Source organism: Salvia hispanica, chromosome 5 (assembly GCF_029641045.1).
Source record: "Salvia hispanica isolate PSC_SH4W2 chromosome 5, Shi_PSC_v1, whole genome shotgun sequence".
Taxonomy (NCBI): domain Eukaryota; kingdom Viridiplantae; phylum Streptophyta; class Magnoliopsida; order Lamiales; family Lamiaceae; genus Salvia; species Salvia hispanica.
The window spans coordinates 48,440,058-48,457,718 of record NC_142696.1 but is presented as its reverse complement, the minus strand read 5'-3'; the positions used below and the strand labels follow the sequence as shown (position 1 = coordinate 48,457,718).

The window sequence follows — 17,661 nt, the reverse complement described above, 5'->3', positions numbered from 1 at the left end:
AATTTATAGTATTATAGTATCAATAATTTGTGGCAATTAAAATCATTTATTTTTTCTAATTTGAATTTATACAATAAATGTTGAAACTATTTCAAAATATTAATGCAGGGTGTGTTGTCCATCTTTCGCTTCACTTTTTTCTATTTTGTGATGATGTAATGTGATCTTTAAATGACATGCTTACTGTTATCACTTATCACATTGTTTTTGTCGTTTAAAAGGATAAATTTTAAATTTTCATACATAAATTTTGTTTGATTCGGAAGAATAAGTAGGTTTTTGTTTGATTCGGAAGAGTAATTACTGATCTACGAGGGAATATGTTAGTTAAATCTCTTTGTCGTTTTATGTTTTAATGACATGCTTACGTCATTGTTTACTTTTTTAAAAAAAATTATAAATCTCGGCCAATAAGTTTTGAAAGTTGTAAAGTCATCGATAACTAGTTAGTCAAAACGAGAATTCATTTTGACGAAAGTGTCTAGTTTTCCTTTGATTATTGTAGGGCATATCTCATTTCAAGATTTATCGATTGACTTGATGGAATCCTATTTCCAGTCTACTTCATTTTTTCAGTTCAATTTTATTTAATTGCTTCAGTTAGTAGTATAACTCTAGATGTTACACTTAGACAAATTTCTTGTTTTCATCTAGGATTCTTCCTAAAGAAAGCAAAATAGAATTATTATTTTGTGTTTAAGAGTTTCGAATTTCTTATTCTTTTTATTATTTTAATTTTCTTTATCAAAAGGTGAGTTCGAAATTTTAATTTTTGCATTTTTTAGGAATAGAGTCGGATTTTTTTTTTCTTGATTCGGAAGAGTAAATACTGATTATCGAGATCCAACCAACATAATGTATATGAACTTGCAAATACAAATAGTTTATAGCTTATTAAAAGTGATTAACCATATACGATAAAAATATGTCTTGCGCATGTAAATATCACCTACTATTATTTAACATGAGATATAATATGTTAATTTATTAAAAATCAAATAACCTTAAATATATCGAAATATGTCGTGGATTTCCTAATATACATTAGTAAAACGTTTTGTCATTAAGTTCTGTTTGACTTGGAAACCATACTCAATAAATTAGAAAAAAACTAGTAATTCAGTTAATATGTATTGACAGCTTAGTTTTTAAAAACTGCATAATATTAAAACGGTATTAAGCTATATTGCATTATTAGGATTAGGATTATCAATTAGCTTTAAAACATTCATTCTGTAAATATGCTAATTAATGCTGGATATATCTAAGATTTAAGAGTTGACAACATTTTATACGAAAATAAGGAGTATTAATATTAAGTTTGAAATTTGATCAAGAACTTCAAAATTTTGTAAGTCGCATTAATTTTTTAATAGTATGATCTACCTTTAATGGTGGGCCTTGCTTTAGAAGTCATTAAGAGAGCCCAATAAAAGAAACTATAAATAGCTCAATATGATTGGGCCTTATTAGCTTATAAGGTTAATTGTATATTATTTGAACTAATGGGCTTTCTCAAGTATTTTTGGGCTTAGTGTGAACATTTTATAATCCCAATATTTGCAATTCATTCAATGGTGGATCCATTTGATATCGGGATCCACCAGATACACCGCCAACCTATTAGGGCCGGAAAAATTAAATTGAAAACAGTGAGTTATCGTCGACTACGATGCAACAGTTCACCATAATCTCTTGGTGTTGGGATTAACTCTCGTCCTTCGTCAAACGATCATTGACGACAACGATTGTCGTACCACTTCTGTCTTTCGACATTGGTGCCGAACTTCTTCTTGTGTCCAACACAATTTCATTATATTACCGTTGTTGATTGAAATTTTGATGTCACTCATTTGATATGTCTAGTCATTTCTATTGCTATTTACACATCATGAAAATGCATTCATTATGTTTTTTTACTTTCTTCACTCCCACATATTTTCAATAGCATCTTATGCTCAACTTTTCACCACAATCCACAGTTGCATATGATTGTGTATAGTATAGGAGGTGTTTACAATAATGAAACAATATGTTTGTAGAGTAATTTATGTACATACATTATTGCTCGTGTCAATATTTTTATAACGTTACATCAATGTTTTCCTTTCAATGCCCTTTAATATAGTTAATTGACTTCTATTTAACACATGAAGACAAGATCCTATTTGATTATATATCCACTTGGAAAGAATCAAATAAAAACATATCTTATCATGAATACACGAAAATCATTTTCAGTCATTGAATCACCATAATTTATGATTAATGTAGCTTTCTAGCTAAATGAATGCAAACCTATATTTCGATTTATAAATGATAAAAAAATATTTTCTAAGATTACTTGCGACAATTACTTTTATTAAATTAGTAGTAGAGTACAAAATATAATTTTCATCTAAAAAATCATCTTAAAGAGTAGTATAACTAATCTCCCTACCCATAAATAATTTTAATACTATTATTTGGAAAATGACAAATCAAAAGGTGAGATTGCCACTTGCCAAATGACATTACATGTGACCATATCTAGTTAGTCACATGATGCTCGTCCAACCCATATTCTCTTTCTATGGATTAATTTAGATAATTAAATACTTATGTGTTGCATATTTCATGGTTTAATTAGTCAAGCCATGATCTTTTTTAAAGTCACTTATCATACCAAGTATATTTGTTCGGGAAGATATGAAACCTAACCTACTTCATACCACCGAAAATCACTCACTTATCTTACTCAAATAATTCATTATTTAAAATAAAAACTCGTTTATACAAACTGTATAAAATCACGTGTCGCTCATGAAATGAGCCATCTTCCTTAAAACGGATGGAGTGTATCAAAATCATTTTTTGTTATTATTAATCTTAAACGAGTCCATTTCAACTTAACTATCTTAACTCGTCAAAGATATCTAGTTAAATTTCAATATACTCCATTCAACAACAAAACACAATTTAAACATCAAATATATCTAATTAATTTTTAATATACTAGTATTTGACAACAAAGCATAATTAAATTAATAAAACGCTTATAATTCAATATAGCAAAGAAATTGTTGGATATTTTAGTGTAATTGGATTAACTTAATTGATCAGTATTGTTATAATGATACATCATTTAAGTTTGGAAGTGCGGAGTGCACGCTTATTTGAATTCATTATGATGTTAGGGGCGAAGCCCCTTAACAGATGAACGGGGGTCCGGGGGCAGCGCCCCCGGGTGGCGGGGTCTAAGGGGCAGAGCCCCTGGCTGGGGTCGAGCTGCCAGGTCAACTTGGGGTCGAGCTGGCTGGGGTCCAACGAAATTGCTTTATAAGAAATTCATCTGAAAATGTAATTTCTTAAAATCAAAGGACTAATTTGCAATTTCAAAAACTTTGAAAATCAGTTAAATTCGGTCAAGAATTTAACATATGCAACTTTTCGAAATTAATAGCTGCAACTCTTCATCTTTATTAAGAACTGATCAGTTCTTTGGTTCGAATAACTCTCAAATATACATATGATATTTCTGTATTCTCTGAATTTTATCCGATCAAATAGTTTGGTTGAATCACCGAAATTGATTTGATCTGAAAGTGATTCATCACAACTTTCAGATAAATTATCTGTTTTTCTGTTCTGTATATTGAATCTCCCTTACATAAACTCATCAATAAATTTGTAAACGACACTACCGAATTCAAACTCTACATGATAAAATATTTAATCAAATATACTCTATTCCATATAAATATCTAAATAACTAACAAAAAGATTGCTCTCCAATCGTACACTTAGATAAATCCAACTAAAAAATAAAAAAAATCAACTGTTTAATGCTCTAATAATAGGTGGTCCTAAGCTAGAAGGTATAGAAACTCTTTTGCCGCAAACAAATCAAAATAAAAAACAAAAAACACTCTGCATTTTCCACTCTTATGCTTATTGCTTTCTTCCAAATCAACAAATTTGATCAATTTTATTCGCAAGAATGTCAGAGAATATATACCAGTGGCTGCAACACATCTTCTCTTCTGTCAAAATCTCATCTTTTTAATCCATATGCTCTCACATTCGGTTGGGATCATCCACATTTTAGCTTAAATTCGACTTAAAAAAGCATTCTTTCGCAAAATCGAGAAAACGGGTGTTATCTGCTTGTCTCTTTTCGCAGTTTTAGAATATGGCCCATTTTTTCTCTTTCCTTAAATCTCAACCCCATTTTTTGTATTTTCGTTGGTTTTGCTCAGGGTAGATTCCAAAAGGGTGTCTTGACTTTGTGGTGGAATTCTCTTCTTTTTTTTTTCATTATATTTGAGGTATGGAGCATTTCTTTCTTGATCTTGAAGTGGATGTCAATGGAGAAGAGGTTTTTGTGGTGGATGAGGTTAGATTCTTGGCTTTCTTTGAATGCCCTTTTTCCTGTTTCTGTTAATGGCATGAGGGCTTCTTCCATTTTTGAGGTTCTTGTATAAAGTTGTAATCTTTTTGCCTTAATGATTTCTCCTGTTTTCTTGTTTTTTTTTAAAATTTTGGTGGATTTAAGTTAGGCTTCATTGGGATATAATTGTACTCGAATGTTCTCTCTTATTTGAGTTTAATTTTCAATTTTTCAATTAATGTGTCTGCACCCTCAAAGCATGATTACACTATTATTACAATCACTTTTATCTTCTTGTACTGTGATAATGTTTTGCAGCTAATTTTTGCTGGAATGTGGGGTTAGGGAGCTGCTGTCTAAAGTCTAAACCACTTAATTTAGCTAACATTCTTCACATTTGTGTCTAGCATGTTCCTCACCTCATTTATTGTTGCCATATTTAATGTTGATGCCTTTACTTTTTTGATTCTCTCACACCTTTCAAGGGAGGCTAGACAACAACACCTCCAACCTCAAATTGCAACTGTTTATTTCCCTTCTTTGTAGGGGGCATGCCTCTTCCCTGGATTAATTTGCCAGAATTTATTGCTTTACAATGACATTTCATCTTTCTACATCACCTAACCAACTGTTTAGGTTGTAGTTTGTTATTACTCACTTCTCTTGATGAATATTGCAACATCTTTTGCAGTTTGTTGTTGTAATAACATCACATGCCAAATTGTCTTTTTGTTTAGCACTTCTTGCCTTTTGAATTAGTGTAGTTTTTTGGTTTTATCTTTACTGTTTTTACAAGTTCATTTATGATTCTCTTGTAGAGAGTTGTGTCATCTTACTCGGGAAAGATCAGTAGATTGGTCGGGAAATCAGAAGGCGTGGCACGTCGTCTGAAGGTGATATTCAACGACTTCCCGGGAGGGGCAGAGGGCTTCGAGCTCATCACAAGGTTCTGCTACAGCAAGGGGAGAGTGATCATAACTCCTCTCAACATTTTCAATCTCACTTGTGCTGCACATTTCATGGAAATGGACAATCTATCCGAGCTAACGGAGAAGTCCCTGCAAGAGGTTCGTTACTGGAGCTGGCACGAGCTTCTAGCAGCGCTGAAGCAGTGCCAGGAGCTGCTCCCCCGAGCCGGTTCACTGGCATTGCTCGACAAGTGCCTGGATTCCTTGATTGGAAGAGTTGCATCGTCGTGTGAGACGAGTCCATCTCCGTCTGTCTCGTCCTCGGATGGCTCTGGCTTAAGGCTGTCGTGTGACACGAGAAGCACGGAGAGCTTGAAGAGTGGCGCCTTCAGAGCCACGTGGTGGTTTGAAGACCTCGTGGCGTTTGGCAACGATCTTATCCAAATGCTAGTAAAGCTAATGGTGGCTAAAAATTTTGATAATGGGATTATCAGCAGGTTTCTGTTTTACTATCAGAAATCAAGATTTGCTTCTGCCTCAGCTGATGACAAGGCCAAGATTATCGAAGCTGTTGTTGACATGCTCGGGTCTTTAGATTTGAGGTGCGTTTCGTACAGGAGCTTGTTCGGGATGCTGAGAGTTGGCTTGAACACGAGCTTGAGCCAGTGCACCCGGGACAAGCTGGAGGGCATGATCGGCTCGCAGCTGGACCAGGCGACGTTAGATGATCTGCTCGTCCCATCCCCGGTTGGAACGAGCTGCCTCTACGATGTGAATCTTGTTCTTAGGTTCTTGAAGTCCTTTCTTGGCAAGGGAGTTTGCTGCGTGCCATTGAGCCGGCTGAGGAAAGCCGGAGCGTTGATGGATCTGTTTCTAGCCGAAGTATCTCCCGATCCTCACCTGAAGCCATCCAAGTTCCTCGCCCTCATCATAGCGCTGCCCGACTCAGCTAGAGACTCGTGCGATGGCGTGTACTACGCTGTGAATCTCTACCTCGAGGTATCCATCTTGAAATTTCGATTCATTCGAGTTATGATATGATATGATTTAGTGAGGTTTCTTGAAATATGTGTGCTTTTACGTTCCGAATTGAAGAGCGATGATCACGATTCACGAATGATGCAGGTTCACTCGGGCTTGTCCGAGGACCAGAAGACGAAAGTATGCCGCGGGTTAACCTACGAGAAGCTCACTCCACAAGCGCTCGACCACCTCACGCGCAACGCCAACTTCCCCCCGAAATCTGCGGTGCAAGCCGTCGCCTCTCAGCAGCACAAGCTGAAAAGCTTGCTCCAAGACACGAGCCACGCCACTCCGGCCAGCCCCCCTCTCGAGGGGTCCAAGCAGGTCGTGCTCTACGCGAAGAAGTTCAACCTGACGGACGAGAACGAGAAGCTCAAGGCGCATCTCCAAGGGATGCAATGGAGAGTGGTGGAGCTGGAGAAGGTGTGCAGGAAAATGCAAGTGCAAATGACAAAGGTGATGAAATCAAGAATGGCAAGCCACAATAGTGCTAAATCTGTACCTAGGCTTTGTTCATAGAAATGAATCAAGATTTAATTTTTTTTAGGCATCTAAAATGTTATTGCATAAATCAATGTGCATATGTCCATTTTTTGTTTGTAGTAAGGTAGTAGTTGTCTTAATCTCTGTGTTTATACACAGAGAATTAAAGTTTGGATGTATATGAGTTGCAGATATCTGTTTATTCTCTGCAATTTGTTGGAGGGTCCATTCCCACAATATAGGTTAAGTCCTTGTTCTTGTAGAGAATGTACAAATGTCATGTCCCTTTCTATTGTTAAATTATGTAGTTATATCTAATGTGCTGTGGTAGATCTTGTGTTGCACTAGTTAATACACGTCACGTCAATACGAACTCCACGTCGGTTCCACTTATATGCTATTCCATACTTTCATGTCGAACTGATTTAGGATCCGTATACCAACACATGCTACAAATTTCGATTTAAAGTCTTGCTTGAAATATTACTTAGCAAACATGCCTGAATTGCAAATTATGAATAATAGTTTCTCTTTTTTCTTCTATAGTGATGACTCTAATTCACTGCCAAAAGAAGCCAACAACATAAAATAAATATTAATCCTTACCATAGGATGAAAAATAGCGAATTTTTTCTAAGGATATTTTAGTAATTTATGTTATAGTTATATTTTTTTGAAATATTATTATTACTATTTAATTAGTTAAATTTGAGAATCACAAATTTGTAACCGGAGTATTAATATTATTACTAATTACTACTACTTTCGTTATCGTTGTTGCCTCTCCAAGTGACTGTGGTTTGTTGTTTTGTTTTCTTTGTGTTTGTTTTGTCTGTCTCGGCTCGCCTCTCGTCGGGGGTTTGAGCATTTTGGTGCATCTTATCGACATAGAAAAAAAAAAAACAGATCATCACCAATAAACTAAAAAAAAAGGTTAGATTTTTGAAGACTTGTTCAATTTATAGTTGATTTAATTTTCTTTGAAAGAAACTTTATCTGACATGTCTATTTCCACCACTGTTAACAAGTAATCAGGTTTATTGAGATGAATGAATAAAACAAAATTAATAGGGAGGTTTGAAATTAAGGAGAGTTCTTGTTTGAAACGAAGCTCAGGCTTTACTAGCAAAAGTGGGACATATCTTTTCAAGTAGTAACAAAATTGGAAAAAGGCAAAATAAAGTGTGATGATTCAAATTTTCAGATTAGAGAGTAAAAGGAAATAGTACTACTTCAGCTTTTTCACGTGCTGTCACATTTTTGGGATGCATAGTGAAATTAGCAACCTACTTTTAATCAAAGGTGAGTAAAGTATAAAGTATCATCAAAGGTGAGTAAAGTATAAAGTATCGTCGAGACGTCGAGTAGTATGAACTTAGATGCATCGGGGGGCGACTGGACCCATCGTCGGCCATGAGAGCCAAAAAACTACATTGAACTTGTCTTTATAGTTGTCGTTAATCCAATGAAGTGCCAACTCTGCTCAACTATCGAAAGATTAATGTTTACTTGAGTTCTTCGTCTGCCATCTATTGTCAGCGATGATCGTCGCATCGTCTCTGTCTCCTTAATTGTATCAGTCTATCCACTAATAGTTTCCTTTTTTCTTTTACTCCATTATTTAATGTATGAAACATTTAATGTGATGTATGTAGTAAAAGATCTATCAATTTTGTGATACTTCCATTAAATCAAAGTTCAAATATGCAAATGAGATTCTCTATATATTTCAATAGTATAATTAGATTCTCAGTAACAAGAATATGCATAGTCAATAGTCATATTTTTCTGTTTCGGAGTCATCCATTACAATTAGTCATATTTTGTTTTTAGTCTCTATTAAACTATTCATATTGAACAAAGATAGATAAGGATTGAATTAGATCAAAAATCTTTTTTGATCAAAATCTTTTTTCTGTACGACAAAGTAAAGAAACATAATTTTCCCTAATCTGGTACTAATAAGGCTGTGAAGAAAAGGAAACTACTTTAATGGGAGAATCAAATCCTTACTACTATAATTGGTGAAAAGAAGAGATCTAGACTTTGAAAAAATTGTTGCCATCCACCACAAAACTAATTTTTCAGTGAAAATGGCAGAGACATGGAATTTGAATTTTTTCAGTGTGGAGAAGATGTCAATTTTAGAAAACGACACCGTCTAGGTAGACTTGGAACGACGATGTTTACACCATTTTAATCAATATAGGTCTTTTTTTCTTAATTTGCATCATTGACGTATGAATTTTAGTGTTTCGATAATTGTTATTCGCAACTTCGGTTAACAAATGCGGTTCACAACTCACTGTTACGTGGAAGCTGAATTGTGGTTCACAAGTCATTCACAGGTTGGACTTTCTCTTGGGAAAATTGCATCTACAAAATAATGTCACATTTTAACATTCCAGGACGTTCACAATTTAAAGTCTAATTTACTTTTTTTTTCCATTTTTAGGTAACTAAACCTCACACTTCCATACATGAGTACACTCATATTTCATTATAAAATAAATATATAAACATGAGACTCGTATTCAACTAATTTTTTCTATTCGCTTTTCTTCACATTTATTAAAACTCTCAACGAGTCAAAATGAGATTCTATATCGTGGATGAACGGAGTATTATTCAAATGATGATATTCATGAATTTTAAACCTATTTTGCATATTCAAATTTCAACCAATTAATAAAAAGCTACTGACCCAAAAAATATTTTTTGCAATCAATCTGGGCTTTAAAAAATCTATTAATTTTTATACTTTTGTTATAGCTATCAAACGTTTTAGACAAGTTACACATTCAGTTGGAGATTCGATAAATTGGGCCAATTCAACGGCCCATATATGAAAATATTGGGCCGGGCCATTCAATTTAATTTTCAATGTTATAATTGGCTGCTTTTAATAATATACTTCAGCCGTTTTATTACAAATTATGTTATTTTGGATTCTTAAACTGATAAAGTTATATTTTAATCAGACTTAATTTTGGTGAAAGAATATTTTACTAATGGCTATTCTTGCAAAAGTGCAATCAATTATGGGTTCATTATACTCCACACTCATAATTTTATCTCAATCATTCATTACATTTCTTTGTGAATCTCGTATCTTGTAAGTAAATTTATTAATATAATTTTTATCAATTTGTTTAATATTTTGTTATATTAATTTTTAATATATGTACATTCATGGATAAAAAATTTAGTAAAATATCTTATACTCCATCCGTGTTCCAAGGTAGTTGATGAATTTTTTTGGAATATGAGAGATAAATTTTTTGCTAAAAAAATGATTAAATTATTTTAGAACAATCTAAAAAGAAATAGAAATAGTAAAGTTAATGTCAGAAAAAATAGGGGTGCAGATCCCTAGGAGCAGAGAAGATAATTTGTTTCAATTTCAGAAGCAACCCATTTATATCACTGATTGATGCTTTCCCACCCACCCAAATAAAGGTCATTAATATCTACCTTGGGGATTATAATCTCAAAAATAAATAAAAATTAAATTGAATAGTTATGAGGATAATTTGGGTATTTACACGATTGCACATAATATAAAAACTTTAACCCAATTAAAGATTACACATAAAAATAGTAAGTAGTACTTTGGTATTGTGTACATATATTTTTGATTCACTGTACTCCCTCTGTCCCCTATTAAGAGTCATATTTTACTATTTCGATCCATCCGCAATTAAGAGTCACACTTCATTTTTATCATAAATAGTAAGTAGGTCTCATATTCCACTAACTCAATTTATTCACATTTTATTATAAAATCAATATAAAAAAATGGGTCCCACATTCCACTAACTATTTCAAATCAATTTTTCTTTACATTTCTTAAAACCCGTGCCGATCAAAGTGTGACTCCTAATGAGGGACGGAGGGAGTATAGTATATCACAGAAATTCTATCTTCAAATTTAAAGTTTACATAGAAGCCAAAATTTGTCCACATGAAATCATTGTGGCATGAACAGTACTCTCTTCGTCTGCAGTGTACATTAACCAGCCAAAAAATCCAATATTCAATAAAAATATTCAGTACATAAAATTTTAGAAAAAAGCACATTCCTATAAAATAATTCCCATATTTATGGGACGTACGGAAAATCAATAGATTCACAATTTTATTTATGTAATCAATCATTGAATATTGAGAATTGAGAAGTAGGTATATATCTATAATAATACTAACAATAGTCAATTCTATATCATAGATGATGATGGAATTGAAATAAATAACACTACTACTAGATGTATATATACTCGCACATCACACACCCATACACATGTTCAATAACTCATACCCAATAAGAAATGTTATTTTTGGTATATACATGTAAGTCATAAGCTTATTAAAATATTAGTACTATTTTGAATTTACGAGGTTAACTTAATTGTCATATTTCATATTCACAGAAATATTCATGTTCTGCAAATCATACTTGAAAATCACATTCGATAGACTTGGCCTTATATATTTTAATATCGGAATTCAAGCAGTAAACATTTAAACTCTGAAAAGTCTATTTTACTACAAGATCATTCCAAGACGAGACACCTCATTATTTCATGTTCATTTTTACAATATTTTTACATCCTATATTTCTAAATCAAGCTAATTGCCCAACAAGACTTCAATGTTTGTCCCAATTAACCAACTTTGTTAAATGAACATGTTTCTAAAATTAATAATCATAAAACTATTCCAACTAATTCAAAAATGAAGGTTGAGAGAACATGGAATCCACTCCAATTGTTCCATTCCATTGGAATACAATCGATACAATATCAATAATAAATTCAATATACATAGTACCTTTTCAGTACAAAGAGTTAATAAGCAACACAATATATACAAAAATACAACAAATACCCAATAAATTAGCATTAAATAATAAAAGTTGAATGCAAGTGGAGACTATAGTATTTATGGGTAATTGAAATTATGAACCAACTCTTTTTGAGCTGGATTAGATCTTATTTCATGAGGAATTTCTGGGACACTGTCCACCTACTCCCACATTCCCTTCTACATGTAATAATTTTTTTAAAAAAATAAGTCTACCTTTTTTAAATTGGCTTTTAAATTAAATGACACACTTTTCTAGGTTATTAATGAGAGGCACTGATTTTTTTCACCAATATAGCTTGATAACTTTAAATATTTTCCCATAAAGAAAAGTAAAAAATAAAAATAATTTGAAAAGATGCCAAAGTAAGTATAGTGATGGCACAGTACAGCTGGATATTGTTCATCCAAGCATATTATTTTTCAAGTAAAATACAAAAAGGGAAAAAAAAAAGTAATGCCCCCTCTTTCATCATTTAAAATTTAATTTTGATTTTTGTATTTTCAGAGATTTTTTTGAAAATTTGAAAACAAGAATCCAATGTGATTATCTTATGCTTGATTTAAACTAATTGTGGAGTAGCTCAAAGATTTACATCAAAGTACTATTGATTTTGATTACACAATTGGAGAATTTTTGTAATGTGAAACTATTATTGGATTGATGCTAAATCTTATATTGACCACTAAAATAGTGAGCTTATTTAATAAATAAAAAACTAGCTGAGAGAATAAGTAAATAAAGGGAAAAAAATACATTTAGAAGTTGGCACACTTTACCTAGGTAGGAATGTTATTCCTTTTTATTTCTATAAGTGACTATATGATACTCCAAAATAAGAAACATATATGCTTGCCTCATATAAATATAATGTAATATGAATATGGAGTTTTATAATGCCTTATATGTCAATGCTCGATACTATAATTTTTTTAAATCAATATATTTAAAAAAATTTAATTTGGTAACTTAGTACTATCAATTTGCATTAAATAAAAGAAATAATGTAAGACTATAAACCAAACTCGGATTTGGGAGGTAAGAGCATCCATAACGGGGGCAAAACCTCGGACACACTGCCCAGCCCAGCGCGACCCATTGTAAATTTATATATTACTCCACGTATCATTAAAAATGTATCGTTGAGTCCTGTCTACCAATACAATTGAATTTTCTACCGAATTCCAAAGTGAGCTTTTGACAAATATCACAAAATATTGTTTACCTATAGATAATTAATTCAAAAATAAATAATTTTTTGACATTTGTAAAATTATACTCTCTCCGTCCCGCTTTAGGAATCCTGATTGAGTCGGACATATGTTTTAAGAAAAAAGTGTGTGAGTGTGTAATAAATAAATATTGTAGTGGATGTTGGGACCCACTTTTAATTGAGTGTCCAATAAACATATGTTGTAGTGGATGTTGGGACCCACTTTTAACACTTTGTAGGCATTCTTTATTAATTTATCTCAACCGAGACTCTTAAAGCGGGACGCCCAAAATTGATCAACCGGGACAGAGAGAGTAACATTTTTTTATGTGAAAATAATTTTTTTTATATCAAACCTCCAATTTATTGTTAGATGAATTAAATTGCATTTTGTAGTCTTCACGAAATTTTAATTTTGGAACGTAATGAAACAAAAACAAAATGACAAAATCATGCGTGAAATAATACTAGTATTAAAATAAAAAAATTAGGAGAATGGCAGTGGTGAAGCACACGCGAATCGAATTGGTCTGAATATGAAAGAAGGAGGGGCCCACCTCTGAGCTCTCCAACAACTGAGAGCTAGGACAACGCAACTCCAGCTGGCGATGGTCCACGTGTCAGAAGGAGATTCGGCGTCGTCCCCCACTTATCTTTTCCCATTAACAGCGACTGGTCCTACGCTGTGTCTGTGCCCACTCAAGCCAAGCCAGGCGCCAGCTAAGCTGATGATCATCAACGGCTCTCCAATTTAAACTCTCATGTATTTATTTCCTTTTTTTCAAATTTTTTTGGAAGATACACGACTCTATATAATGTCATTTTGGAGGTGTAATCTGATGATTATGAAATAATTTTGATAATTTGTTAAATTAGTGTATAAAAAACTAAATACAAATACATAATTGACATATTTGTATCAATTTGTATAAGTATTAAATATAGAAAGAATTGAGTATGAGAAAATCAAATATGAAGTAGAAAAGATAATATATTTGTTTGAAGAAATAAGTCGATTTTATTGAAACAAAATTTAAAAAGAGAAATAAGTAATATTCGTTATGATAGATCAATCACTTTTGTAGAAAAATGAAAATAACATCCTATAAAGAATAATTACTTCAACGACGTAGTGAACTTTACTTAAATGGACTCAAAAATCAAATGGCAAAGATCGAATGCTATTATGGGTACATGCGAAATAATTAAACCTACTATATCTCTTTGATAATTGAGAATTACTAGGAAACACATCACTACATAAATGGATGATTTCGAGAAATCCTCAAATAGTCAAATAACTTCAAAATACTCTAAGGACGCGTTCATTGTTTATTAAATAGCCAGAATTGGGTGCAATTCTGACGGGTGTTGACGATTCAGTGTTTTTGTGATATAAATGGTTGGTCTTAGTTAATGCTGCAAACTTGTTTAAATTGAAAGAGAAAATTGATTTCTAAATTTGATTTTCAAGTTGGATAGTTTCCAAATCCTTCTATCGAGCAATTCGATCAAATATATGGCCAGCCAGATTCTGCCATTGCATGATCGTGCGAATCGAATTCTTTATCCAAAAGCCAATACTGTTAATAAGTTGTTTTTAGAGATGCACTACTCCCTCCGTCCCATAATAGATATCAGACGTTTCATTTTAATTTGTTTCACAAAAAATGTCACATTTCTATTTTTAGAAAACGTTCTCTCTCACATTAATATAAAAATAATATTTTCTCTTTCTATTTAATACACAAAACAAAACCTTCTAAAATCTCGTGTCGTCCATAAATATAACATCTTTTATGGGACGAAGGAGTACTAAACTTTATCCAGGTGGATTCAAAATCTAAACCATAGCAAATATCTCGACCTCTACCAAAACCACATAGTACAAGCTTTAAAGCCAAAAAAAGCTTGAGCCAAATCACAGCCAACGGCTCCAAGATTTTTAATCCCATCATCGTAAACAGCGTCCGACGTGGACTCACAAAACGTACGGCCACAGTCCTACGTGGCGGAGCGGCTTCCCACCGAAGCCAATCCTCCACACCAACACTGCCTATATAAACCCTCTCGATCATCACCAGGTCCACACTCACCCCTCCACTCCCACTCTCCCCTCTTCAGCATTCCCGCAGTTTATCTGTTCGATAAATTGCCCCAATGGCAAACCGCGCCGCGATCCTCGCTGTCTTCGCCGCATTTGCGATGGTGGGCCTCGCCCGCTCGTCGAAATTCGACGAGCTCTTCCAGCCCAGCTGGGCCTTCGATCATTTCACCAATGAGGGAGAAGTTGTCAACATGAAGCTTGATAATTTCTCTGGTATTCCTTCTTTTTTCAGCATTTTGCTCTGTTTTCTTCTTCTTTTTGCTTTATTGATGTGTTGATTTTGATAATTTGTTGGAATGCAGGAGCTGGATTCACTTCCAAGAGCAAGTATTTGTTTGGGAAAGTCACTGTTCAGATCAAGCTTGTTGCTGGTGACTCTGCTGGAACTGTCACTGCTTTCTATGTAAGCTCACTCTTTCCTCTTCCATCTCTCTGTTTTTCATTTGCAATGTATTGCTATGAAAATTGAAAGTCTCATGCTTTCTTCCCTCATTTTAACTACTGTTGTACATATGTCCTTTTTCTTTCTGCAAATATGATTCATTTTTTGATGAAAGTATGCAGCTGTCACAATTCATTTAAGTTTTGTGATTGATTTTTATGTCTTGAAATGAATAAAAATTTGATCTTGGTAAAGTTTACTCACTATCAATGCTTACAGCTGGCATATTACTTTACAAATGTGAATTATCTTTAATGTTTTTTGATGTGTGGAGATTGTATGTGAGAGGCTGATTGGTGTAACACAATTTGCAGATGTCATCAGAAGGCCCTTACCATAACGAGTTTGATTTTGAGTTCTTGGGCAACAAAACAGGGGAGCCTTACCTTGTTCAGACTAATGTTTATGTCAATGGAGTTGGCAACAGAGAGCAAAGATTGAACCTTTGGTTCGACCCCACCACAGATTTCCACTCTTACTCCATTTTCTGGAACCAACGCCAAGTTGTGTAAGTTTCTACTCTGTGTGTGGGTGTGTGTGTTTCAGAGGTGAAATGGGCCTTGCTGCAGATGGAATAATTTGCTCTGAAAAGTGGAAAGAAAGCATAAAGATTGAAACTTTATCACCCCATGTTGTAAAAAGATCAATTATTTGTTGTAAAAAGATCAATTATTCACAATTATTTGAATTATGGCATGTTTTCAAGAACATAGGGTTGTGTTGTGGTATCTTCATCCCTAATTTCAAGGCATGATATTTTTAAATTGGGATATTGTTTGATTAAAAATGGTGTTTCTCTCTCTTGACAGATTCTTGGTGGATGAGACCCCTGTGCGTGTGCACTCAAATTTAGAGCACAAAGGCATCCCCTTTCCCAAGGACCAAGCAATGGGAGTCTACAGCTCAATTTGGAATGCTGATGATTGGGCCACGCAAGGTGGGCTTGTGAAGACGGACTGGTCCCACGCCCCCTTCGTCGCATCCTACAAGGGCTTCGAGATCGACGCGTGCGCGGTCCCCGAGGTGGCCGCTGCCGACATCCAGAAGCAGTGCAGCAGCAGCGCCGAGAAGCGGTACTGGTGGGATGCGCCGACCGTGTCGGAGCTCAACCTCCACCAGAGCCACCAGCTTGTGTGGGTGAGGGCGAATCACATGGTGTATGATTACTGCTCCGACACGGCTAGGTTTCCCGCCACCCCGGTCGAGTGCCAGCACCACCGCCACTAGTGTGTGTTTTGGATTTGTAAAATAGGGCTCAACTCCTCCATGTTTCATGCATAGTTTCTCATCTATGTTGTCTTTCAACTTTTTCTTGTAATATACACTTTCATTTCATTAGTTTTGTAATAAATCTTTGTTCCTTGCAATTATTGGTGGGTTGGGCTTAGAAAAGGATATTAGTAGGAGCTATATTTTTAAATTTTCTCTATAAATTTATTTTTGAGTAATTTAAATTATTAATTGGGGCTTTTTGTATAATAATGTTCAATTATTGGTGGGTTGGGCTATATAAGTATTTAGTGGTTGACTTAGAAAATGATATTAGTAGTAGAGATGTTTTTAAATTTTCTCTAGAAATTTATTTTTGAGTAATTTAAATTATTATAGGGGCTTTTGTATAGTACTCGTTTGTTATAAATTTGTTATAAATATTCAATTCATTAAGCCTTTGTAGGTTGTATGTTATTTCGCCATAAGTGGAGTAGTAATTTTCTACTACGATAACTTAGATCCACATGGTCGTACCTAGAACCACATAGGAATCTTCGTAAAATACGAGACTGAAACACGAGCATGCACATAGACCGGCTATGACAAATTTTGAACTATCCATAAAGTTAAAATCACATGGCAATAGAGAGCATAGTCCTCAATCACAATTTTCGTATTTTCAAAATGCAATGCGATAAGTTGTCATTTATCCGTGGCCTCATATATTAAAAATACAACAAATTTATGTGACCAAATTTTGTACAGCCAAAAACTAATTTATTTGACAAAAAATTAGGTTTATTTATGCATTTAATTAAAATATTTGGATACATATATAGTACATGGATAGTGCATAATATTGTGGTCATATATTTATGATTTTTGTATAATTTTTTTATTTTTTTAGAACCATAAATATAATTAGTGCATACTTTAATTCAAATTATTAAAAAAATAGAAAGAAAATTTAAATATAAATATAAAAAATAAGGTTAAATGCTAATAAGTCTTTTTAACTTGTCCACTTACTATATTTATAT

The 17,661-nt window shown here is 33.5% G+C and overlaps 2 protein-coding genes across 3 annotated transcripts; both read left to right on the top strand.

Moving 5' to 3' along the window:
* The first annotated feature begins 3,876 nt into the window (after positions 1 to 3,876).
* Positions 3,877 to 7,113, top strand: LOC125186370 (Phototropic-responsive NPH3 family protein). 2 transcript variants are annotated; one of them, XM_048082728.2, is made up of 3 exons: positions 3,877 to 4,375; positions 5,188 to 6,276; positions 6,403 to 7,113. In XM_048082728.2, exons 1-3 carry the CDS (start codon positions 4,310 to 4,312, stop codon positions 6,817 to 6,819), a joined length of 1,572 nt encoding a protein of 523 aa, XP_047938685.1. In that variant the 5' UTR covers positions 3,877 to 4,309; the 3' UTR covers positions 6,820 to 7,113. The 2 variants fall into 2 exon arrangements, with proteins under 2 accessions (XP_047938685.1, XP_088914246.1); XM_089058120.1 differs by lacking the exon at positions 3,877 to 4,375 and adding an exon at positions 4,448 to 5,005.
* A 7,830-nt stretch (positions 7,114 to 14,943) lies between these two features.
* On the top strand, positions 14,944 to 16,857 carry XTH9 (xyloglucan endotransglucosylase/hydrolase 9). Its single transcript, XM_089059430.1, has 4 exons — positions 14,944 to 15,180; positions 15,270 to 15,370; positions 15,724 to 15,917; positions 16,219 to 16,857. Exons 1-4 carry the CDS (start codon positions 15,021 to 15,023, stop codon positions 16,634 to 16,636), a joined length of 873 nt encoding a protein of 290 aa, XP_088915556.1. The 5' UTR covers positions 14,944 to 15,020; the 3' UTR covers positions 16,637 to 16,857.
* Positions 16,858 to 17,661: the final 804 nt, after the last annotated feature.

What these genes read in the sequence shown, in the direction of transcription:
- LOC125186370 (XM_048082728.2), top strand. Translation starts at nt 4,310, where the DNA reads ATGGAGCATTTCTTTCTTGATCTTGAAGTGGATGTCAATGGAGAAGAG. An exon ending in AGGTTTTTGTGGTGGATGAG is followed by an intron (nt 4,376 to 5,187) that starts GTTAGATTCTTG and finishes ATTCTCTTGTAG; the next exon opens with AGAGTTGTGTCATCTTACTC. An exon ending in CTGTGAATCTCTACCTCGAG is followed by an intron (nt 6,277 to 6,402) that starts GTATCCATCTTG and finishes CGAATGATGCAG; the next exon opens with GTTCACTCGGGCTTGTCCGA.
- XTH9 (XM_089059430.1), top strand. Translation starts at nt 15,021, where the DNA reads ATGGCAAACCGCGCCGCGATCCTCGCTGTCTTCGCCGCATTTGCGATG. An exon ending in GAACTGTCACTGCTTTCTAT is followed by an intron (nt 15,371 to 15,723) that starts GTAAGCTCACTC and finishes CACAATTTGCAG; the next exon opens with ATGTCATCAGAAGGCCCTTA. An exon ending in TGGAACCAACGCCAAGTTGT is followed by an intron (nt 15,918 to 16,218) that starts GTAAGTTTCTAC and finishes CTCTCTTGACAG; the next exon opens with ATTCTTGGTGGATGAGACCC.